Source organism: Macadamia integrifolia, chromosome 9, assembly GCF_013358625.1.
Source record: "Macadamia integrifolia cultivar HAES 741 chromosome 9, SCU_Mint_v3, whole genome shotgun sequence".
Lineage (NCBI taxonomy): Eukaryota > Viridiplantae > Streptophyta > Magnoliopsida > Proteales > Proteaceae > Macadamia > Macadamia integrifolia.
The window spans coordinates 9,054,070-9,078,757 of record NC_056565.1 but is presented as its reverse complement, the minus strand read 5'-3'; the positions used below and the strand labels follow the sequence as shown (position 1 = coordinate 9,078,757).

At 39.3% G+C, this 24,688-nt stretch overlaps 1 protein-coding gene across 1 annotated transcript in view; it reads right to left on the bottom strand.

Moving 5' to 3' along the window:
• LOC122087947 (callose synthase 3-like) overlaps nt 1-24,688 on the bottom strand; it is a 49,943-nt gene that overhangs the window by 10,958 nt on the left and 14,297 nt on the right. The window contains exons 16-37 of the mRNA XM_042657082.1: nt 23,620-23,954; nt 23,457-23,509; nt 23,309-23,369; nt 19,692-19,773; nt 19,564-19,613; nt 19,383-19,469; nt 18,865-19,002; nt 18,683-18,777; nt 18,275-18,359; nt 18,025-18,185; nt 17,693-17,816; nt 17,526-17,617; nt 17,306-17,444; nt 17,063-17,214; nt 12,802-12,911; nt 12,585-12,722; nt 12,382-12,450; nt 12,094-12,277; nt 11,864-12,017; nt 4,048-4,167; nt 3,844-3,962; nt 3,652-3,735 (exon numbers count right to left, since the gene is read on the bottom strand). Coding sequence (XP_042513016.1) covers nt 3,652-3,735; nt 3,844-3,962; nt 4,048-4,167; nt 11,864-12,017; nt 12,094-12,277; nt 12,382-12,450; nt 12,585-12,722; nt 12,802-12,911; nt 17,063-17,214; nt 17,306-17,444; nt 17,526-17,617; nt 17,693-17,816; nt 18,025-18,185; nt 18,275-18,359; nt 18,683-18,777; nt 18,865-19,002; nt 19,383-19,469; nt 19,564-19,613; nt 19,692-19,773; nt 23,309-23,369; nt 23,457-23,509; nt 23,620-23,954 — 2,632 coding nt within the window. The remainder of the gene's footprint in view (nt 1-3,651; nt 3,736-3,843; nt 3,963-4,047; nt 4,168-11,863; nt 12,018-12,093; nt 12,278-12,381; nt 12,451-12,584; nt 12,723-12,801; nt 12,912-17,062; nt 17,215-17,305; nt 17,445-17,525; nt 17,618-17,692; nt 17,817-18,024; nt 18,186-18,274; nt 18,360-18,682; nt 18,778-18,864; nt 19,003-19,382; nt 19,470-19,563; nt 19,614-19,691; nt 19,774-23,308; nt 23,370-23,456; nt 23,510-23,619; nt 23,955-24,688) is intronic.

Here is a 24,688-nt window from a genome sequence, read left to right as displayed (position 1 = left end):
CAGTCTCACTTTAAGTCTTAATTGCAAAGTCACATTTTTCCCATTTCATTGTGTTTTACAAGATTTGGTGATAGGGGCAACGATCGACTCTGGTAGGGTACATGATGATTTGTATCTGCTTGATGGTGGGGTACATTTGGGGTCCATCCTGTTACGTCTGTAAATGGTTTTTCGATGGTTTGTCACTTTTATCGACTGCCATCCTGGGACCACTTGGGTCTATATGATGCACACCAAGGGAGAGGTTTTTCATTACTTTCAGCACTTCCATCGTATGGTGTAGACCCAATCAGTGCTACTATTAAAGTTCTTCAAAGTGACAATAATAGCAAATACTTCAAAGGCTCTTTTCAGGCTTATCTTTCTGCTCAAGGATGGTTCATCAAACTAGTTGTCTTGATACTCCAGCTCAAAATGGTGTTGTTAAACGGAAGAAAAACCATCTTTGTGAGGTTTCTTGCATGCTCTCATGTTTGAGATGCATGTCCCTCCCAAATACTGGAGTGATGCGGTTCTCTCTACCGTTTTTCTGATCAACCAACTGCCTCCCTGGATCCTTGGCTTCCGCTCCCCTCTGGATCTTCTTCAGGGCTCAGCTACTTTTCCCGTTTCTCCTAAGGTCTTCAGATGTGTCCGGTATGCTCGCATTCATCATCCTCACAGGAAGTTAGATCCTTGAGATATCCGGTGCATTTTTTTGAGGTACTCTGCCACTCAGAAAAGCTATCAGTGTTATCACCCTCCCCTCTCGGCCTTGATTTGTGACTATGGATGTTGTCTTTCACAAATCTGGGGCTTACTACGCTACATCAACTCTACAAGGGGGAGACTTATTCCACAATGGAAGATGTGCCGCCTTTTGAACTTAATACACCACCATCCGTTATCCTTGTTGATGTTCTTGTTTAGAGGGAGACTTACACTCCTACTCCAGGTCGGCCTTTTTCAAATATAAGTGTTTATGGTCGAAGACAACAAGCCTAAACCACTGAACCTACGACACTAATTCTCTTTTCCCTCTTGCTGATGTTTCAATTATTGCTTTTTTATTTATTATTATTATTTTTTTAACGACGGGTATCCATCGGCCTAACTAGCCCCGCAGGCCTATAATGAGCCCACAACCGCATAGATCAGGTTATACTGGGGTTGAATGAGAACCATTCAACTTTTCTTAAAAGCAATGAAGAACGCTAAACACCCCCATGTGAGTGGCCGCAAGGAGGTAAGAGGAGTCAAACTCAGAACCACACGCTTCCTGAGGCAAAGGACCCTTGCCAACTAGGCTACACCCTTGGAATTTTCAATTGTTGATGTTGACCCTACTCTTGAGTTGCCTATTGTTGTTTGCAAAGGCACTAAGTCCTGCACTTAACATCCTATTGCAAAAATTGTTTCTCATGACTCATTTTCTCCATCGTGCTATAGTTGTGTCCTCTTTGTCCTCTATTTCTATTCCTTATACCAGGCAAAAAGCGAATGCAAACTCATAATGGCAGGCAGCTATGGCTGAGGAGATGCAGACTTTAAGAAAGAATGACACATGGGATCTAGTGTGTCTCCCCTCACAAAAGAAAACGGTTGTGAGTGGGTCTCCACAGATAAATAGAAGACTGATGGTACAATGGATCGTTACAAGGCTAAGCTTGTTGCCAAGGGCTTCACTAAGACTTGTGGGATTGACTACTAGGAGACGTTTGCTCCAGTGGCCAAGATAAACACGATCTGTGTCATCTTATCCTATGTTGTTAACTTAGGCAGGGACCTTCAACAGTTGGATGTGAAGAACGCATTCCTTCATGGGGAACTTGAGGAGGAAGTGTATATAGACATTCCTCCAGGATTCACTTGTTCTAAAACCCAAGGGAAGGTATGCAAGCTAAAGCGTGCATTATATAGGCTGAAGCAATCACCCCGTGCTTGATTCAAGCATTTTCACAAGGCTATGGTTACTACAGGTTACTCTCAAAGCAATGTTGACCCCACACTGTTCATCAAGAGATCTGGTGGAAAGATTGCTATTTTAATCGTCTATGTATATGATATTGTTGTACATGTGATGACCTTGCACAAATTTCTCACCTCAAGAAATACCTAGGTGAGGGATTAGAGATTAAAGATCTTGGACAGTTTCGTTATTTTCTTAGCAATGAAATTGCCAGGTCTTCTCGTGGAATCTACTTTCTCAACGAAAGTATGTGCTTGACCTTCTTTCTAAGATAAGTATGTTGGGGTGCAAGTCGAAAGATACTCCTAATGGTCACTTGGTTAGCAAGGAAGATCCTGTGGATAAGGAGAGATATTAGAGATTAGTTGGGCGATTTATTTATCTTTCTCACACACACCCTAACATAGCACATTTCATCATCTTGATTAGCAATTACATGTATGATCCTCGTCACACATGGAAGTCGTGTTGCCCACTCTCCATTACTTAAAACCTGCCTCAAGACGTGGCACTTTGCTCTGTCTTCCAAATCAATAATATATTTTTTTTCTTGTGCGCGCGTGTGATGAATTGCCTTGGTCGTGGATGTAATGCATGTAGGATACTTTGGCTTGACCGATCTATATGGTACGCTAGATAGACAATCGGTACATTATTCTGTGGCTGATTTGTAGTGGTGCATCAGGTTGATAGGCGGCACTTATTATAATTAGCCATAACCCATCAATCTTTTTGCATGGATCCTCGCGCTCATCCTAGTTTGGAACTCCATGTAGCCGACCCCATCAAGTTGGGATAAAGTTTTGGATGTTGTTTTTGTTGATCACCTTCGAGTTGAAGTCTTCACAAATGCTGATTGACCAGGTTCACCTGATGACCGTAGGTCTACCACTGGTTATGGCACCTTTGTTGGAGGTAACCTTGTTATTTCTCAAAGCAAGAAGGAAGCGGTTGTTTCATGGTAAAGTGTTGAATCAGAGTTTTGTGCTATAGCCCATGACATTTGTGAGCTTCAATGGCTTCAGGGTCTTCTCACATACTAGGCTATCCTTATTACTCTTCCTATGAAGCTATTTTGTGACAACAAATCTTCCATCAGCATTACTCACAATCTATTCCAACATGATCGAACAAAACACATGGAGATTGATTGTCACTCCATCAAAGAGAAACTAGATACGGGTTTTATTAGTGTGCCTTTTGTTCCTAGCAGTAATCTGCCTGATGTGTTTACTAAGAGTCTTGGCAGTAAGATGTTTCATCCTATTATTTGTAAGTTTGGCAAATGTGATATCTGTACACCAGCTTGAGGGGAGTGTTGTAAATGGGTACAAGGGTAGAAATGTCTTTTAGGGTTTTTAGTTTTTTATTCATTCTAAATTGTTCTCCTACATATTATATATAGAGTTGGTCTGTGTCTATTAGACACAAGTCATTATTCCATTCAACAAAAAGCATTGGGTTTCAGTGTTTTACTGTTCACTGGAATACCCGTTAGGCTTCCCCGCCCTTTTTCTCACCATCCCAGCAAGAATGATAAAACAATACACTAGAACAAAATTTAATCAAATCACGCATGGCAAAAATAACATGTTACAATGTTACATAGAAAAGATAATGCTAAAACATCAGTGACATATGTAAATGCTTCAACTACAAAGACAGGAAAAGAACTTTGCTGAAAAAATGATTAGAATTCTTACTTCAAAGGGTTTGCCAACAATCTCTGCCCAATAGTCACAAAACTGGTTTCCTGATTTGACATAAACCATGCAAGGGAAGAAACACTGCACAAGATATCAGAAGAATACAAATTATCCTCAAATAATAAAAAATCCGATTCAAAAGCCACACAACCTTAAACTAAGAACAGTTTAACAAAGTCAAGGCGCTACCTTCCGGTAAATATGTGCTCCCTAAGTCCAAGTATTGATGGATATCTCACGCCATCATGTTTTTTAAGAAATTCCTCTAACAAGTTCCTCATTTTGAAAGCTTCTTCCATGTAGTTATCCTAAAGAAATTGGCAATTTAAGAAGCAAAGTTTAGAGACAAAGGTTGACCTCACAGCTAATCAGACAATACCCCCATCACCCTACCTGGTTCATATCAATAGTCTGTAACCCTTCTCCACGTGTGAAAATAATTGCATGATTCTGATTCTCTGGCTTTCCTTCACCCAATATAGCAGGTCCTGGAAGCTTTATCCGATAAATGACCTACACAGAGAAATACAAACAACCATAAGTAACCCAAGTAGAGATCCTCACAATAAAAGTGTGACAGCACCATTGCAGACAACATTATGAATGCAATCATAAATAGACCGTGCCACATAAATTCATGCAAATAAAAAATAGGACTCTGCAAACAAGCAATTACATTGATATTTGACACATACGAAATGAATTGCTTGCAACCAATACTGGCCCACTTTTTTAAGCTTAAAAGTCACGTTCGAAAATAGATCACTGTATCAATATGTTTGAATCAGCAATAGAAAATAACAGTTACCCCTAACAGCAAGGTGTTTCAACACTTGGTTCTTCCATTGGAAATCTGGTGTCGAAAGCTGATGGAGTCTTCTTTTTGATTTTTTCTGGACTCAATATTACACTCTGATGGATGTTGCTTTCTTTAGCTGCTTCCGGGATGCACCCCAAAGCTATGATCCATCTCGAAGCTACTACTCCCACCTCTGCTTTACCACTTCTGGTTCCTTATCGCAAGGAAGAAGAAGAGTCCTTCAAAGATATTGGTACTGTTTCTGGTTCCACAGTATAGGTTCTGCCTCATAGTTAAGAATCTGTTGTGGATCTGTACCAGATTTGGGGTCTCTGGTTTGAAAGGTTTGTATGCTGTTGAATGGCTTGCCTTGCTGCCGATTGCTTTGATCAAAGTTTATTGTTGCTGCCGTGCTGTGCCATTCAATTGCAAGGTAATTTCACCCCACCTTGCAATGTAATCTCGAAACATCTATTTCTCCATGGTAGTCGGTTCCATAATATCGCAGTGTTGCTGATGGATTTCCCCTTCTTCAACAATGGCATAAAATATAATGAGATTCGTTTCTTGGTTGCAATATTAATGTTTGCTACTTCCACCCTGCTCATTGGTCGAGTTCTTTCATCGTGTTCTTCTCTATATTTTACTGCAGCCCTAAGGTATGATGGTAACCATCGGTTGATGCTGTAATCGAAAGGAGACTGAAAGGCACCCTCACAAGATTTGCTGTTGCTTCAGCTGTGTGACTGTGATAGGAAGAAGAGAGCCTTGCATGGTACTTTTATCCTGTTTCTCGCTTATAGCCCTGTTTCCTCCCTGGCAGCCGCCTGGTTTTCACCATGGTTGCTGTGAATCGATGGGTTTAGTGAGGAAGAAGATGGTGTTCCACTTGTTTTCAGAAGTGCACGAGTCCCTTTATGTTTTGCTTACCCCTCCACCATTTGTAACCCCATACTATCCCCTACTTTTACCTTTATTTACTTCATACCCTTTAGTTATTGTCCCTTCCAAGTTTGCCCTGATTCAACAATTGCAAATCCCTTTTGTGTCCTCCTTTTATCCTACCAAGTGCCGCTTCCAATTTCCAGTTATTTACCAGAATGCCATTACTCCCATAATTGGGTTATGCACCTTGATTTAACCTATGATATTGCCATTTGAGGGCCCATAACACCTAATTTTGGGTCTTGGACCCCTAGATCGCATCAATTTTGGGTACAATATTTTTTACAAGATGGGTACTTGCATGGAGTGATAGTCTATGCTATCATTGGAGGATATTGGTCGCGGCTACTCTTGGAAGGACATTTTATTCGATGTTCATCCGTCATAACATGATGGCTGGAGATTATTTGTTCAGATTTGCTACCGCGAGGAGAAAGAAAATTATTAACTATTTGTGAGGCTCATCCTTTGAGATGTTGATTATTGGCAATTATGCTTACCTCAAGTCATCAGTGATTCCAGATTATCATTTGCTTAAGATTATTTCAGTTGAAGATTTATTATTTACCTACTCGTCTCCTCACCAACAGTTATCTTGTGAAGATGATTATATTCAACAACAATGCAACATATCTGGTCTACAACAACCTTATGTTTTCTGATTCACAACAACCTAATGTCTGGTCCCCAGCAACTTGATGCTGCTACTTGGTTTGCAGTAAACCTACACTACCTATTTATCGGTGGAATTTCATTTGAGAATTATATTTGGGGTTCATAAGTGCATTGTTATCTGCACTTACCTAATACCTGCCTTATTTTGAGAAGAGCTTTTGATCTAGCCTTTTGATACCACACTTTTATTTCTCTTCTTTGTGGAGATGACTACATAGTTCGTACAACATGTCTTCAATGGGAAGAGCCCTTGGTGTTTTTCTGTTGTGATATTTTGGATTGCAGTAGGTGTTATCTAACGCCTACTTTCTTTGTTGCGTTCAACTTGGTTTATTTGACACTAACATTCTTTCTATGTACTGATGCTACTGATGATTGATGTGCTTGAGCTGGCATTGCCGCTAACTTTATGATGATTGATTGAAGTTCTCTCTGTGCTCACTGGCACCACTGGCTATTCAAGATTGGTGTTGCTCTTAATGCCTATTCTTGTTGTTCCAAGCTAGAGCTTTGTTATATGTCCTCCAGCTTGAGAGGGTGTTAAAGAGACACCATTCAGTTTCCTACTGTATTAGAATTTATGATTATCTAGATAATTCATTACCAAAAGGAAAGGAAAGGGAGGGGATTTACAAGCCTGAAGGCAAAAAAGGAACAACGGAACCACAAGAAGGCCGGCAAAACCCTAAGAGGGGGGAGAAGAGAGGAGGGAAGACCTCAAGATACAACAATGAGCTTGTTCCTTGGGTGTCACAAATAGGCCGGTTGTAGAGCAGACAGAGCTTAGAACCAAACTCAAAGAAGATGCATACCAAATCTTGTCGAAAGTGCGGGTGTTGGAAGTTCATCTACAAAGATTTCTCTCCATCCAAAGGAGACTGATTGTGGCATAAAAAGCAAGCTTCCCAACAATAACACAAATAATAGAACCAACAAAAGTCATATCCATTCAAATACATTCCTTATGTAGAGGCAAAGGGTATCTCCTGTGACCTTTTAACTAAACAACTTTATGCCAAAGCACAAGAGGATGGGGGGGGGGGATCGAATGAAGTTCCAAGCAGAGGACGAGTTGAAGTAGCCAAAAGGAAAGGGGGTCCATATGATTTTATCACCATAGAAATGAGGGCTAGGGGTGAAGAGGGAGTCCATATGATTTTATCACCATGGAAATGAGAACTAGGGGCAAAGAGCGGGGAGGGAGCACCAAATGTCAAGGAGAGGAGAGGAGAGGAGATTGGGGGAGACCAAGAGTCATTAGAGCTGATGGAGGCAACTGGGGAATCTCTAGTTACGCCCGAGGAGTAAGTGGATCTAGCTCCCACAATAGAAAGAAGGCCACCAAAGGGATGCTAGGTTTCAAGCCAGAGGGAGGTGCTGAGACCATCCAAGATAGAGGAGTGGATGGCTTTGAGGGCTAAGGGGCGAAGAGAAAGGATGCTAAACCAGACATTAGAAGCGTTGAAGCAAAGGGGAACATACCACAAAAAGTCATTACAACGGAGATAAGAATAGACAGGAGCCCCAAATGTTGTTATGATTATAGGAGAGCTTCCAGGTGAGCCTGAGGGAGTCGGCAGAATTGACATGGCCACCTTCCTCTTTGGAGTGGCAGATGAAATCAACTGATAGAGTGAAGAATCTAGTGGATTCAATGCCTTTCCAGAGGAAGGTGCGCATAAGAGATTTAGCAACCTTAACGGTGGGGCATTCTGAAAACACTAGACCAATAGTTGAAGCAAGATTGGAGGAAAGATCTGATGAGCTCAAGACAACCCGCATAGGAAAGGAGCTTGCCTGTCCAGAGTTGGAGCCTCTTTCAAATGAGATCAAGCATATGGGTAGAATGGTGGGTGTGAGCCTGAAGGAAATGAGGGGAAGACCCAACTATTTAACAGGGAGGAAGCCCAGAGAAAATCCTGAAGATTGAAGGAGGGTGGCCTTAAAGAGAATCCAAAACATCTGAGAGAGAGAGATGGGATTTGAGGAGATTAATGCAAAGGCCAAAGAGGGATTCGAAAAGATGGAGGGAGTAGAAGCTGAATAAAAAGAGGATCTGCCTTTGAGAATATCAGATCGTTAACAAATGCAAGGTAAGTTAGATTAAGGGCTATGCATTTGGGGAGGAGGGAAATGAGATGGAGATCAATAGAGGATTGAATAGATCTAGAGAGTACCTCTAGGGTTAGGGAGAAGAGGAAAAGGGATAGGGGGCAACCTTGCCAAATGCCTACAGAGGAGGGAAGAACCCTGCAAGGGAACCATTGATAAGGATAGATAAACGAGGAGATGAAATATTGGAAATGACCCAGTTGATGAAGTTAGGGGGGAAGGACATGGCATAGAGGACTATCAAGATGAAATCCCAATGAATGGAATCAAAAGCTTTGTGAATATCGATTTTAAGAAGGGCGATAGGGGAATGAGATTTCCTATTGAAGCCTCTTAACAATTTCTTGACAGAGGTTGTCAGCAATGCTATTACCAGTAATGAAGGCAGATTGATTTGGACCTACAAAAGAATAAACAAAAAATTGGATCCTATTTGCCAAGATCTTGGCACTGAACTTATAAAGAAGGTTGCAAAGGGAAATATGTCTGAAATCAACCATAGAGGAAGCGCCTTCCTTTTTGTGAATGAGACAAAGGAAGGAATGATTGATCCCCTGGATTTGAGAGTGTTGAAAAAAGAAAATACAGAGAGCAAATAAGAGATCAGGCTTGATAATGTCCCAACAATGGGAGAAGAATCCATACTAAAATCGTCAAGGCCAGGAGCTTTGTGGAACAAGATGGCAGCAGATATTTCATTATTAGAAGGAATAACCTGGAGGAGGGGTATGAGAAGGGGGGGAATAAATTTGTTGATGAGACCTGAGGGGACGGTGGCCCCACAAGGAAGGAGGGGGTGGAAGAGATTGGCGAAATATCTAAAAGCTTTAGATTTGATGTTTTCCGGGGGAAGAAGGGTGGATCCATCTCTAGCTAGAAGGTTGAGGATGGAGTTGTGCCTAGTTCTAGCATTAAGAGAATGGTGAAAGTATGTGATGTTGGAATCACTAAGCTCAAGCCACATAATCCTAGGTTTCTACTTAAGGAAGAGGAATTCCAATGTTTGAGAGCCCATTTAATGTTTTTGAGCTTTTTGGAGAAGGCAATGAGGGGGGACGTGAAAGATTGGACAGGGGATGGACCGCGTTGAGAAAGTCTTGGTGGTGGGTCCACATGTCAAAGAATTGAAAGGCCTTAGGGCGAACGAAAATGTAGGGCTGGATGAGCAACATGATGAGGTTGTGGTCTAAAATTCCAGGAGCCCAGAAGTGGCATGGGAGGAGGGGTAGGACGAGAGCTAAGCTTCATTGACCAGGATCCTATCAAGCTTACAAGCAATTCTATTGGAACCACTTGTCTTAATATGCCAGGAGAACTTGGTCCCAGACCATCTGAAGTCGGCATAATAGCCTCAATACAATCATTAAAAGCCTCGACAACAATAGGGTCCATAGGGGAGCCACACTGCTCATAGGATCCTATGACAACATTGAAATCACCTCCCATACCCCAAGGAATGGGGCCAACCTGAGGGGCAATAGAGAGGAGAACGGCTCAGAAAAGGGCTATATCAGGTTCCCGATTAAGGGCATAAATCATGGAGAAAGCAAGGGAGAAAGAATTGGAGGTGTCAAAAACATTTAGATGGATGCATGAGGAGAAGGAAGAGTTGGCATTGAGCTTTGAGGAATTCCAAAGAACCCATATGCGGCCAAAGGGGGAGAATGAGTAGTTGAAGATAATGGACCAGGAGGGGTTAATGGAGGTGGCAATGCGGGGAGTTCTATCATCAGGAATTTTGGTTTGTAAAAGGCATATAAGATCCAGGCGAGAGGATTTGATGAAGGATTGAAGCTCACCATGCTTGACCGAACAGTGAAGGCCACAAATATTCCAAACTGCCCAAGATATCACTGCAAGGTTGAGGAGAAAGGCTGCAAGAGCTCCATTGAGCTAGAGGAAGGAATAGCATGGCCGAAGGACTTCTTCTTGTGGCGCTTGCGGTATTCCTGTATGGTGGGGAATTTGGTGTTGGTGGAGCCTAGAGAGTAGCTTTCTTAGCCTGGGGAGAGGCCAAAGGGAGGTCAGGGGAAGACTCGGAGGAGTTCTTCTTCTTAAGAGTCTTCTTCTGGTAGGATATGAATGAGGGAAGAAGAGCTTCCATAGAGGTCGCTTAAGTGGAGGGAGAAATATACATGCCAAAGCCGGGCTAATAGAGCTACGACTGTCAATGGGAGGATCTCCTGCAAGGGGAACAACAAGAGAAGCCTCGGTAGCACTAGAAGTGGTGCAAAGCTCGTGATATCAGACTCCATGGGGATGCGAGGGGAGGTCTCACGTCGTTGATTCACAATGGAAGAATCGGTGGATGCGATGGAAGCTTCATATCGATGATCGGCGATAGAAAGAGATGGCCAAGGGCTACAATGGACGCGGTGAGCTGCAAAGAGTCTGGAAGTTGGCCAGCGTAAATCAAAGAAGTAGCAACAATAAGACCTATTGTAACTTTGTTTTGGCTTTAACATAAATAAACTGGTTAGTATGATAGGAGGTTACTCCCCATTATCGTCATGCTTTCTCTCCTACTTCTTTCTCTCTGTTCTCTTCTTATTTTTTCTTTTCTATTCATTCTGGTAGCTAATTAGTAAGTCGATAATCCATCAATTCGTACTCGAAACTTTTTTGTTTGAATCTCAGATCCCTATAGTTAGTGCCTACCTGCCTTAGCCCCTTCCCTTCAAATAGTTCGGTAGCTAGTATCGTTCTATTTTGAGCAGACCCTAGAATAGCCAAGGTAGTGAATGGGAATAGAAAAGCAAGCTTTTCGTCCTATGAGGGAAGGTCGTTTCTTCTAGGACCATACATTACAGCCACCAGCACAATATGGTTAGAGAGAGAAGGGCGCCATAGAAAGAAAGCGGGTGAGGCGTTTTTCAGAAATCTCAGACTTTTCAACTTTCTCAGTAGGATCTGGTGACTATTGGAGCCTACCTTTGAGCATCTGAATCAATTCAACAAAAAGAGGTAAAATCCCCAAGTTGGGCTGTCTTCGAGCAAGCTCTTAGCTTTCATCATGAGTGAGAAAGGAATTGAGGCTGATCCAGCTAAGGTGAAATCCATTGTGAATACAATAATGAGCCTCAATCTGGCCCACGAAAATGGACCAAGGGCTGGCTCGATGGGCTGACTGAAATCTAGGTCTTCTTCTTCTTCATGCTTCGATCTACATCAAAGGTGTTTTAAGTACAAACAAAATTAGTACACACTCTAGGAGGGAAGCAATAGTAAAAAAGGAAATGCAAATGTTTTGTATTCAAAACACCTGAGCAGTTCTCAAATTTAATGTTATTAGTATCAGCATCATCTGTGTTGAAACGGATTTCTTTTTTATTGGGTTGCGAGTGGGGGTTGAGGTCGTATCCAGGCATCGAAGGTTAGAGCAATCACATCAGTAATTTATCTTTCTACATTTGACAGGACATTTTTATCATGTATATGTTCTCTCAATGTCAATGGGGTAGCCAATGAAAAAGCAGGATTAACATGAATTAAATGAGTTAGACAGAATGAGAAATGTAACAGACATTTTCAAATGCTATAATCAGTTCACATGCCTGATTTGTTCTTAATTATTCTGAAAAGAGTCTTTTGCTCCACAATCAAACAATTTACAAATATACGACCATCACCACTCAATTTTGAAATGTAATTCAATTGCCACAAAATATAATATGATACCTGATCTAGCTGTTGTACTGGCTCTGAAGCATTTGGAGACTTGGGGGCAGCTTTAACAAGTGCAGAATAATAAACCTTGTGATTTATCCTTTTGGACTTATCCTTGCTAGTTTCTTCAACTTCATCAATGTAAGCTACACGAAGAGATGGGTATCTGCCACATGAAAATAAATACAATCATTTACTGTAAAAAGAATTACAGTAATAACATATCAATTTGGAACACATACGTTGTCATGAGCCTTAGAATGTCTTGTGCACGAGCATTGCCAGACCGCTTATCAATTCCATATTGTTGGCAGGAAACTACATATGTGAATTTCATATCAGCTACAGCTTGACACTGTGTAAATAATGACCTTTCACTCTTTGAGTGTTCCTCAGGATTTACGGCCTTATATCCTTCCAACAAATCTGGAAAAAGGCAATCATCAAGATACAAATAGAGAAGTTACCAAATATTGTATGATAAGATGCATATAATCAAGAATTCCATAATAATCCAGAGTAACAAGTACCATCATCTTTAGCCATATCAAGGAAGGCCTGAAGTTCCAAAGCTTTCCGATAATACATCATGCCTCTTACTAGAATAGGAAAAAATTCATCAATGAATTATAGACCCAAAACGAGCAGTCCAGGGAAAGTTTATTAAGTTTTTTTTACACTGGCCACCTGGGAAGGGGGGAATGCATTTGCATATGAACTCCAAATCTCATACCAGTTTTTGTCAAAGTTTGCCCTCTATACGATGCCCAAAGACGAAGTGCTTCTTCTAGATCTGGATTCTGTCCGACAGATTCATCCAGGTCCTCAGGTTTGTCCACCCCAAAACGCTCAACAAAGTTTGTCCATTCGTCTGGTCATTCATATAGTCATTACATAAGAAAAAATTCATCAAAATGCAATATATTCATACTGTATGGCCCACCACAAACCTGGAAATATTTTCTGCAAGTAGAAAAGGATGGAAACACCATCTTCATTTGGTGCTTGAAGGTCATGATATGAAAAAAGAACCTCCTCCGTATAGTACGGGGTCAAGACACTACAATAAAAATAATATGTCAAGCAATATGTATCACATAAAAATTCAATGAAAATAAGCTCAGATCTTAAAAGACTACTATAAAATATGATCAGACACAAAGAGTAGATGCGAAGACAGAAGAGTACTGTCAATAATGTCAGGCTGAATACAGCAGTAGCCAACCCCAGATATGTCTCAAAACTCCAACTAGAACAGATATAACAATAGGTCAATTACCAACGCCAGAGACAACCTAATAGGCCTATCAGCCAGCAAAAAACAATCAGCTATTTGATATCCTACTGTTCAGACAGTGGATGAGGACCAAATACTAACCAGGAACAGGTAATACAATTCAGAAGTTAGGTCCTGATATCAGATCAGAAAACAGAGCAGAATATATTACCTCACATCAGGGGATTTTAGGTTAAACTGAGAAAAGTTATCTCACGAAATAGCACCCAGAAAAGGATGCCCTGCTAGTCGAAGGTCACTTACGATATCCTTAACAGAACCTTAACCTCTTGGCCGGATCAGAGAAGAATGGTCTGGAAGACGTGGCAGTTCTTGAAAATTAAGGCTAAATCTGGTGATTTCTATTAGCACCGGGCACAGACCTCAGAAAGAGACCATTCCTTGGTTGAGTAGCCCTTTTGGAAGTCACAATAGCTCCTCCAAAGCTGGGCTGAGGATAGCCAGAGGTCAGGGAGATATAAGGATTCAACCCTACCCAGAAACCTTCTATCTCTGAGACTATAGCAGGGTCTTCTTGAGTCAGAAACAGCAGCAGTAATCAATGGAGAATAACACCTTGAAACAGGCCTCCAATTGAGTATAATCAATCCTCACACACTCAGGAAGAAAAAAAAAAAAAAAAATCAACAAGAACAAAGGAGAAAAGAATAGAAGATAAGGAAATCAATGGAAGAGAGGTGTGCGTGGGATTGTCTCTCTCAGACAATAGTTTGTGAAAGGAAAAACTGCATAAATTTTATTAAGCAATAGTGTCCCAAAGGGAAAAGGAAACTTCTTTCCCATTAAGACTCTCCTAATCTGACTTAACTTGCTTGACAAGAAGAATAAACAAATGTAAGGAAACAATTTATTCTTCTAGGACGCTGTTGGTCGATCCCCTCTTTCTTATTTACTAAGTCTTATAATAAGACAAAATCCCACTCAAAAAACAGAATTGGTAGGGAGGAGAATAAGGTTTCTAGAAGCTGGTCCAGCCTAAAACCATTAGGCTCGATTGGACTGATGGCAGGATTGGTTCTGCTGGTTCTTACTTCGGTTATACTTCAGTTCAGTCCTGTGATCTACATCAATCAAACTAGCGTATGCCCAAATATATAAAACAATAAAATCCTGATAATGGGTATAAATCTGGCAGAGTTCCCAGGATTTCTCTTCTGAAAAGCAACTGCACTTGTGAGTTGGGATGTGTTAAAACATGTAACTTATATGCGATGGGGGCATATTCGGGTTTTTTCCCTCTACCGACACTAGTTAGTAGAGTAGGTTAGAGGGCGGGGTATTATTGTATTTTTATTCTTCTCTTATTTCATTATAAATAGACAGTTTGGGGTGGAGAGTTATTCCAACCAAGCATTCAGTCCTAGTACTGCTGTTAACATGGTATCAAAGCCTCCAGATTTGATCAGCTTCTTCTCCTTCTTTCCCTCTTCTATCGCTGCACCCCTTTAACCTTCTTCTCTCATCTTCCACCTTCTCTTCTTCCTTTGTCCTTCTAAACCCTAAAAGGGCAGAACTAATGAGGTGATTCTTATGAATCTAGTTGCTGCCCTATGCCTCACCTCAATGAGGTAAAACCCTCAACCCTGCAAGAATCGATCGGAGTGCTGCCCCCTTTCTGCAATTATTTACTTTTCTTCTTAGATCTTGGGTCTACCTTAAACCCTGCAAGATCGAGTCTCCCACTCTTGAAGATCAAGTATTGCACCTGGTGGATGCATCCATCATTGCTTGCAACGATTGAAGAACACCTTCCCCATTCGTGATTTCAAGATTTAGGGTTTTCCAAAACCCTGATTCCATCGATTTCAGCTTTCCCCATTTCAAAAGAGTCTTAACATTTGGAGGAGATATTCACCATCCCCACAGGAGAACTTGATCAAAGTTGGAGCTAATTCTGATGGCTGGTTTTGAAGATATTGGATTTCTCCCTATTTGAGTTGATTTTCTCTACTCACTCTCTTCTGTCATCATGTCTAAGATAACTTCTGCAAATTCTGGTACTGATGGACAAGGTCGCAATGAGTACCTCCCTTTTGCTGCTACATCTACGTTGAATAAGGCGGAGTGTTGGACAATCAAGAAGCGTAACATGGATAAGATGAGTGTAGCAGTGACGAGGATGTTGAGATGGATGTACAGCAAAACTAGGAGAGATAGGGTAAGGAATGATAGGATAAGAGCTGAAGTGAGAACGGCCCCGGTTCAGGATAAGTACCGAGAATGTCGCTTAAGGTGGTACGGCCATGTTCATCAGAGGCCATGGGAGGCTCCAGCAAGGAGGAGTAATCATATCCAATGGAAAGAGCTAGATGAGCTAGGGGTAGGGGTAGACCTAAAATGACCACTGATGAGTTGGTAAGGAAAGACATGTCGAAGCTAAGTCTACAACATCAAACATGGCTGTTTTTTAGGGCAAAGATCCATGTTGCTGACCGCCTATTTAGGTGGGATGTCCGAAGGTGTTGCACTGCTTTGTTTCTTTTATGTCTCTTTTTCCCTCTTTTTTCTCTTTTCCTCTTATCTTATACTTTGTCGGATCCATGCAGCCAACCCCATTTATTTGGGAAAAGGTTGAGTTATTGTTGTTGGTTCAGATCTTTTTACTTGACAAATGCTGCTCATGAATTCATAGGGGACATTACTGGCACTTCTGTTAAGCCATCTGAAACAGGCACTCCTCAGGACAAATGGGTACCCAATGAATCTCTAGTTATGTCTTTTTTGCTCAATTATTTGCTCAATCTCATGCTTCCCAATATTTCTATAGGATACTTCTTGTTGGATACTGCTACTCAGATATGGACTGCTGCAAAGGATACCTATGGTCAGGTTGGGAATGATGCTCAGGTGTATAAACTTCGTAAGAAAGTTCATGACACCACTGAGAAATACTTATCTATCTCCCACTATTATACTGAGCTCCGTAGTCTGTGGCAAGAGCTTGATCACTATGCTGACTCTACCAACCCACTAGTGCCACCGATATTGTTGCTTGTCGGAAACATGTCAACCAAATCAAAGTTTATAACTTCTTCGTTGGTTTGAATGTTAAATACGATGTAATATACTAGTAATGGCCTAACATGAGAAAACCAACATATAATAAACAAAGCATAGGATATAATATAAGAATATCAATAAAAACAAAAACAAAAACAAAGCAATAAACATAAATCGACGTAAATTCGTGAAGTGTCAACGAGACGTGTTGTCACCTTGGACCAAGAAAGAGCCTAGAAGACGCACCTTGACAACTATGAGCTTACATCTTTTTTTTCCCATCCCCACCCGCTCAATGCCCTCTCTCACTTTTCTCATGCTTTCATCAACTCTTTCTGTACACTCCCCCCAACACCCCCCCTTCTCTTCCCTCTCCTGCATTGCCACTTCCAACTCTTAAAATCTCCCCTCCCACTTATTCTCTGCCCAACTGTCCTTAACCCATCCCCTCCCTCATTCCCAATCTCTAAGATCCTCTCAAGTATCCTCTATTATAATAAATCTGTTTCTCTCTACCTCCAGTAACTCTCTTACCATCCTCTTCCCCTCTCCCTTCCAAGCACCCCTATTACAATAAATCATCACTCTTTTTGCTAGTGAGGAATCCCTATTACAATAATCACTATTTTCGCTAATGAGCCACCCCCCCTCCTTCCGCATGGCAGATATGGGTAAGACATCTAAAAGTCTCCTCTCCCTTCAGTAAGTCTCTTACCATCTCTTCCCCTCTCCGTTCCAAGTACCTCAATTAGTGACTCTTTTTCTACATTGATGTCCAGAAAATTTGATGAATCTAGGCCCTCATACACAACAACCTCGAGCACATGAGAGTCAAGCTGCAATTTTTTCTGATTTTTGCATAGCTTTTAACATTGAAAAAGTCTGATGAAGGGTTTGATTTGAATGAAGCTTACGAGAATGAAAGCATATTGCGAACTTTGGGTGCTGGAGGCATGTCCATAAACAAGGAATTTGAGAAGAAAGAAATACGCCTTCTCGCTTCTAAATTGGTTGGCACATCCATTGCAGACTCCTTCACTGTTAGTAACAGATGAAGCCTTTTAATCTGCAAAAAGCAACATTTTCAAAAATCATTAGTATATACAACTTACAGAGAAAATCTGTGACAATAAAAAATCTTATCAAGCATAAATTACCTTCTCTTTCCAGGCTTCAGTCTCTGGTTCTATTGGGAACCTGATAGCACCAGCTGGAGCAAATAACTGTGCGCGTTCTTGAAGGGAGCCTATCCCTTCATGTCTTCCCAAAGAACCACCATGGCTTGATTCTTGAATACTAAAGAAAAGTACCGACCACATAAGAGCAACATAAACATGATAACATACTTTAAGATACAGTCAACATGAAATAACTTACCTCAGGTCATCCATTATGTCCCTTGTCACAACCTCCAGCATGTCTTGGAAGAGGATTACAACCTGATCCCTGTCTTCAGGTTTATTGTCTTGCTGTAAAAGGTGAACCATTCAATTAGTCACATAATACTGTTTACAAGAAGTATGGTAGCCGTTAGTGTAACTCACCAAATACTTGATAAGTTTAACAAAATGCTCATAGAGGCTTGGGAGTGCGCTCATCTTCAATTCTCTTATAAGAGTACCCGCTTCTATGTGCTTGTCAACTTCAGAGAATATTTCATCTATAACACTGTGGAGTGGGGGGAGATTGGGGGCATAGTATGAGCATTAACAAGAATATCAAAATATGTTGAGGTAGACCTAGAACAAAGTCCTTGCCAGACAAGGAATAAACATAATACTCCAGGCACAAATGAAATGAAATGGGAAAGAAATTAAAAGCCAAAAGGAAAACTTTCTTGGGGCGAGGGACTGGCGGGAAGGGGGGAGAGCCTTACCTTTTTTCATGAACCGCTTGTACTAGATAGTTGATAATATTTTTAAACGAACCATAGCATTCACGAACAGCACAAGACATATAGTTGTCCACAAGGAGTCTCTTATTCAGCTCACGATCTTTCCCATTGCTATCTTTAGCCATATCTAACGCAATTGGGATCTAACAGCACATAAATGCAGGAAAAATTAAACGAGATTTTTCGTGGTTTCATTAGAGTCAACTAAAATAAAAATTACGTAAAGACAGACCTTGCTAGCAAGCAAGAATGGAGGCCATTGGATAAGTTGTAAATCACGATCAGCCCAATATGGAACAAGTAACAAATCCATTTCCCTGAATTTACAAACATGCTCAGCATCTGAAGAAATATTTTCTCCACTTCCACAGTAAGGTTATATGGGTCAAGGGCTTATGGTTCAAACAGTCTCAGATTAAGGAGGACAGGAAAAAGTTATAAGGTTATCAAATAGCAAAATATTATTAGCAACAAATACATTTCCCAGAAATTATCTAATTTATGTGTTTAAATAAATATATCATCAGTCTTCTAGTACCGTGAAAGTCATCAGCAATTTAAGGTTCAACTAGTTTTAAGTTAGCATATACAAACAAAGGAAAGGGAATCAATATACAGAAATAATCTCTAGTAACAGTACCTGTTACTGATCAGATCTTCCTCCCTGAAACTTTCTATTATTTGGTTCCACAACTGCGCAAAATTTGCTCTCTCTTTCTCTTTATTAGGCTTGATCTGAAAAAACAATATAAATTGAACATAAGCCACTAGAGTAAAACAAATTTATCAGTTTAGTTTCCAAGACAAAGTGTCCTTGAGTACATCAGCAAATTTCCGAGATAAAGTAGCCCCCAGCCCCTTCTTTTTAGATGTTTCACTCTTCTCCTCTGGAATCAAGCAGGCATTAAAAGCACCCGGCAATGATTGAAATCTGGACCTTAGCATTCCTAAGGTTCGAATCTGGAAGCAATAGATGAAAGATTTAGCATATATCTAACATAAACATAAAACCAATGAAGAAAATCATGGAACTTATGTCTACAAAAAAATATAAGTTTTTATGATATGGTGCGAGAACAAAGAAGTTGGTGACTCAATGACCACGAATGGCTATTATCTCAAAATTTAGCACAAGAATTTCAAAAAGAATCATTGAGATGCATACAGAAAAGAGAAACAGCAGGACTTATGTTCTGCATATAAAAAAATTTACATAGCCATGCAGGGTTCCAAAAGAAAAAAGCTCCTGTGAGTCACATTACAGAGTTTACACTGCTAACATGGATGCCTACAGAAAACGTCAACCACCAGGAACAAGCTAAACAAACTAGGAGACAAACCTCTCCAAGACGACGAAACGCCCCATAGATACCTCCAAATAATGTGGAGAAAATAGCGTACCAAATCTGAGTATCCATGAAGTATACCTGTAAAAGAATTTTTTTTTTTAGTACTCAATAGTAAAGTGAAGCATTAAAAAACAAATGACAGATAAGAAAATTTGACAGCCACAAAGCATACAAGAATAATAGGAGCCCAGAGTGCAATTACAACACCGATGTTGTTCCTGGCTGCAAACAGAAAATGAAAATGTGTCAATGTCACAAGAAATTCTTTATTTAATGTAACTTGGGCAATTACTTAATTACCTCGTGGAAAAAACTCATGCCATTTGAAAACAGTTATCTGAACTTGCATGATAGTTTTTGTTGGACCAACAAGAGGCTTTATCTGCAACGTGAACGTGAAAAAGTTAAAAGCAAGCACAAGAAAGTTAAATAATTAACTAGAGACATCCCATTAAATACCAGACATAGGACTATGGCCAGAGGCACTTGCAACAAGTTTACTTATCTCTAGTAGAACAAACGGCACACATAAATGATGATTATCCATGCAATCACACATTCACAGACATGAATATGTAATCCATAAATCCATTAGCTTTATTAGTTTATTCCAAATCCTTTAAAACTAGAACACGAAAAATAAGAGATCAAGGTTCAAGACATCAGATTTTACCAGGATTTGGACCCTGGTTGAAAAAGAATTATTTCAGGTTTCGATCAAAATCTGGTCGAAATACTGCTGGGGTTGGTGGGTTGGATTCATTTGACCATTTCAGATACCTAACGGGCGTATTTTGTGCTGAAACTTGGCAAAGATCCTAATTAGGCATCCCTAAACACAGCCGAACCTCTAGATTGTTGAAAAACACACTCCAATAGTTAGCTCGATTTCGTATCCTAAACATAGTTTTTAAGGAGTTGGTAAGGCGATGCCTTAGCAACGCCTTGGCGCTGATGCGGTCTAGAGATGGTAAGACAGTGCTCCGCCTTATGTGAAGTGGCGCCTCATAGGTTTTTTTTTTTTTTTTTTTTTTTTATTTTTTTTTTTTAACACATTTTAAAATTACTTGATGAAGATTCCAAATATAGATTTTTTTATTGGTAGGTGTATAGTTTTGTTAACACTTGAGATGTATGGGATCAGCTTTACTCCACCAAAAATAACCAAAACAAACAAAACAAAAACACAATTCACAAACAGGGTTTGGATTTTGTCAAGGGTTTTAAGAAAGGGCTTTGAGAAGGAATAAGGAACAAGGAAGAACCACTGATCCAGGTGACCATTTTGCTCCGGCAACGGTGAGCTTCATTCTTCTTTGACAGAAGTAGAAATATAGTAGATGACCCTAGAGCTTAGGCACTCATTTTGGCATCATAGAGTTAAGTATAATAAATACTTGTATTTTTTATGTCTTCTTTTCTTTATATTTATAATTTTGTTTCATAATTATGTATTTATATTGTATATTAATATGATTGATGATTGATGATTGATGAAGATGAACTTTTGTTTTCTTGATGAATATCTACATTGGTATGAATATGAACCTTTAATATTTATTTAACATATGAGTAATAGGATTCAACTAGGATTTGAGCCAAATAAATTGGTTTTATAAAAAATTACACAGGAACGTTTTAGTCGATAAGGCGACGCTTTATGCCCGCCTTATCGCTAAGGCACTCCGAAAAACCCTCAAACACCTCCATCGCCTTACCGCCTTAAAAACTATGATCCTAGATTGTGTACGTTGTAATTTACCTGTATATTTCTCAAAGATAGCCTAATCCTATGCAACATATGATTTAGTACTATAATATACAAAATGTAAAGAAGCCAATTATAATATGCAATTGCAAGTGATAAATAGAGAAAAAAGTATTTAACATAATTAAATTTCAGATTACTTAAAACTTTTTTAACTATTTTTTTCAAACCAAAATAGAATATTTTTCCATTTTTTATAATTTGTGAATTTTTTGAACGGAAAAAAAAAAAAAAAAAAACCATGAGGCTGTAAATTGGCCAACAGTGACTAACATATAAAAAATTGAGCTCCAACCACTAAGTATTACACCAATTTTATTTTTTTTTTCAAAAATTTGTTGAAAGGAAATCAACTTTTTTGAAACAAAATTTTTAAAAGTAAATTCGACAGAAAATTAAATCAGACTCTGTGAACCTGTAGATCAAATAAAACTATACAACTCAGCCTTATCCCAACCAATGGGGTCAGCTACATGGATCCAAGGTTTAAAATCTCGCTCTCGCCCCCCATCTCGCAGATCCAAAAAAGAGAGATCTGCCGACATCTCACCGAGATCATGTATTTTTTCCCGGTCAACTCGGTGGTTTGTCTCGGTGGCCATATGGTCTTTGTAGGTATGTACCCTATTTTAGGCCTTCTAAACACAATGAAAACATTAATATTTTTTAAAATCAAACTTAAAATGGTACTTTGACTTCGTACCCTTGTAAGTAGTCTCCGACTCTTGGACCCTAGGTCAATATGCTCTATTCCACAATCCACATTCCATAATCAACACATGACGCAACATAATCATAAGAATTTAAAAGACATCATAGATAATTACTTAATTGTTTAACAATTAACAGTTATGACTGATGAGTCACTTACACATACATCGAAAACTAAAATAACTCCAAATGTAGATGAGGAGGTAATATTCTCTACTCTTTAAGCTTCAATGAGTGTAGGAATTGAGATCTTCAGGAAAAAGCACCAAAATACTTGCTCCTTAGTGTTTTTTCTTCAAAAAAATAAAGAGAGGCGAGATTTTGGTCGAATTTTTGTACAATTATAACTCGCCATACATCTCATCTCACCTTTTTGAAAAAGAAAGACATTAGCGAGATCACGCCGAGGTCTTAAACCATTCATGGATCATTGGCCACCAATCAGCTCTATTCGAGGTCATACTTGATATGAGACCTAAGCTATGCATGCCTTTCCTCACCACTTGTCCTCGGGTCATTTTAGGTCTGCCCCTAGCTCTTTTAGTTCATTCAATTTGTTACAAACCACTCCTTCGTATTGGAGCATCCAAAGGCCTTCATTGAACATGGCCATGCACCGCAGTCGACTTTCTCGCAGCTTATCATGTATCAGAACAACTCCCAAATCAGCTCTAATAATGTCTAACATATAAAAATTGAAGCCTAACCACTACATATTTACCCAATTTTTTGCCCCAAAAAAATTACTTTAGGGACAAAGGGTATTACAACTTAAATAAATGTTAATGTAGATGACTTGAACAAGCTTCTAACAACTTGTCTCACCAAGAGTTGGAAGTGGAATGGCCAAATTTCAGGAAAATTTGAGGTTTTTAGGCTCAGCATAAAATGTGATTGAAGTGGATCGAATGGCCAAAATCGAATTTTGGCTTTTATATCGAGTGATTGTACAGTTTGACAAAACAAAAGAGCATGACCGACTACAACTAAGATTTTGACCGACACATGGAAGTTTCAGTTCATGTTTCGGTTGAAACTCTGAATACATTTGTGAGTCGCACTAGGTTTCGTGCCAGTTCACGTCAAAACCAAATTTTTTTGGTAAGTTTCAACCGAAACTACAGACTTGTTGAACCTTGTAAGAGATAAATTTCCATCATATTTATGAAAATCAATTACTTCAAAGCTTAGTTGACAATGTGGTCAGTACTAAAGCATGTCCTCCCAACTTTGTTTGAAACAAAAGTATTATCACTGAGAATTCCCTAACAATATACTTAGGCTTAAACATTAAGTATAATATATAAATCAAGGAGCTATTTTAGAAGATTCAATCAACACAACAAGCTTCAATCATTATTTGTTGGGCATTCCTCAGGCACAAAAGTAATTTGTGTAAATAATATCAAATACATAATTTCAAAACAAATCACCTCACCTCTACATAGAAACTGACTGCAATCTTTGTTATTAAAAGCAGAAGCCAAAACATGGTGTACCTGAGCATGACAAGAACATGAAATACATCAGTCAAAATAATGAAGTCCAAATTGTAATCGTAAAACTATTCAAAAGTTGTTTCTTACTTAAAAAGTGAGAAAGAACTCTCATGCATCCCCCTCCCAACATAAAGCCGAGGCTACAAAACGTTTAAAAGAGCAAACGTAAACACAAAACAATGAAAAAAACTAAAATGCCACAGCTTGGAAGGAGATCCATAAGAAATTAGCAACAATACATAAGTCATACCTGAGACCACCACATCACGAGCATCACAATTTTATAGTTTGACCTTTCAAGGAACCGCCGAATGAAGGGGAACAAAAAAAACAATGCAGCAAGCATATTTGGCGACAGATATATGACAACAGCCAATATATATAAAGAAGTTGACTTTGCACCATTGCCAAACCAATTCTTTATAGTCTGTGCAAACCCAGGAGGATTCTCCCAAGTGTAAGCGTAAGTCACAGGTAAAACAATCACCCATGCAGCTGCTGAAACAACTTTCAGGATATATCTTAGCTTTACTGCAAATGACATACTCCGTCTTGCTTTCCAGCTGAGGATTACATCCAGGATAGCTGCAGAAGTGAAAATGTCAACTAATCAAATAAAAAGACTTTAATAAACTTGAAGGGAAAATGAAAAATGATTATAGCAAAAAAAATAAATAAATAAAAATCTAAAATAAGACAGTATGTAGTCTAGAACAGATTTAGGTGCATTCAAACTTCACAAAATATTTCAGTTTCAAGTTTTGACATTGGTCGAAAAACGAAATATAGTGTGATACTGAAAGTATACAAGATTTCGGTCAAAAGTTTGGTGTCTTGCTGAAATTAATAATGAAATTTTGACAATACGCAACGTTTTGGCGAATTTTTGACAGAAATAATACTTTGGCTTTATAATAAATACCATGTTTTGGAAAATGACCCACTTCGCTGGTTTCGACAAAAAACCTTGGGAAAATTCTGATATTTGTGATTTTTTGCCAAATCACTCCTGTAGAAGCATGGAACAAGTTATTGGGCAGTAAAAGAATGCATTGAAGTGATAATCTTCTATGTTGTTGGACGATTTGCGCAAGACCCAAACCAATAATAAATTTAGGCAAAAATTAAGGTCAGTACTTGATGTTAGGCCTTCAATTTTTTAGATGTTACACCTCGTAGCCCGGTCTATGACTTCATGGTGCCAGGTTTTTTTTTTTCTGGAAAAAAAATTATTTTTCTTGAAACAAATTTTTAAAGGAAAAAATAGGGTTACTATTTAGTGGTTGGAGCTTAATATTGGGTTCTTTTTTTTTTTTTTT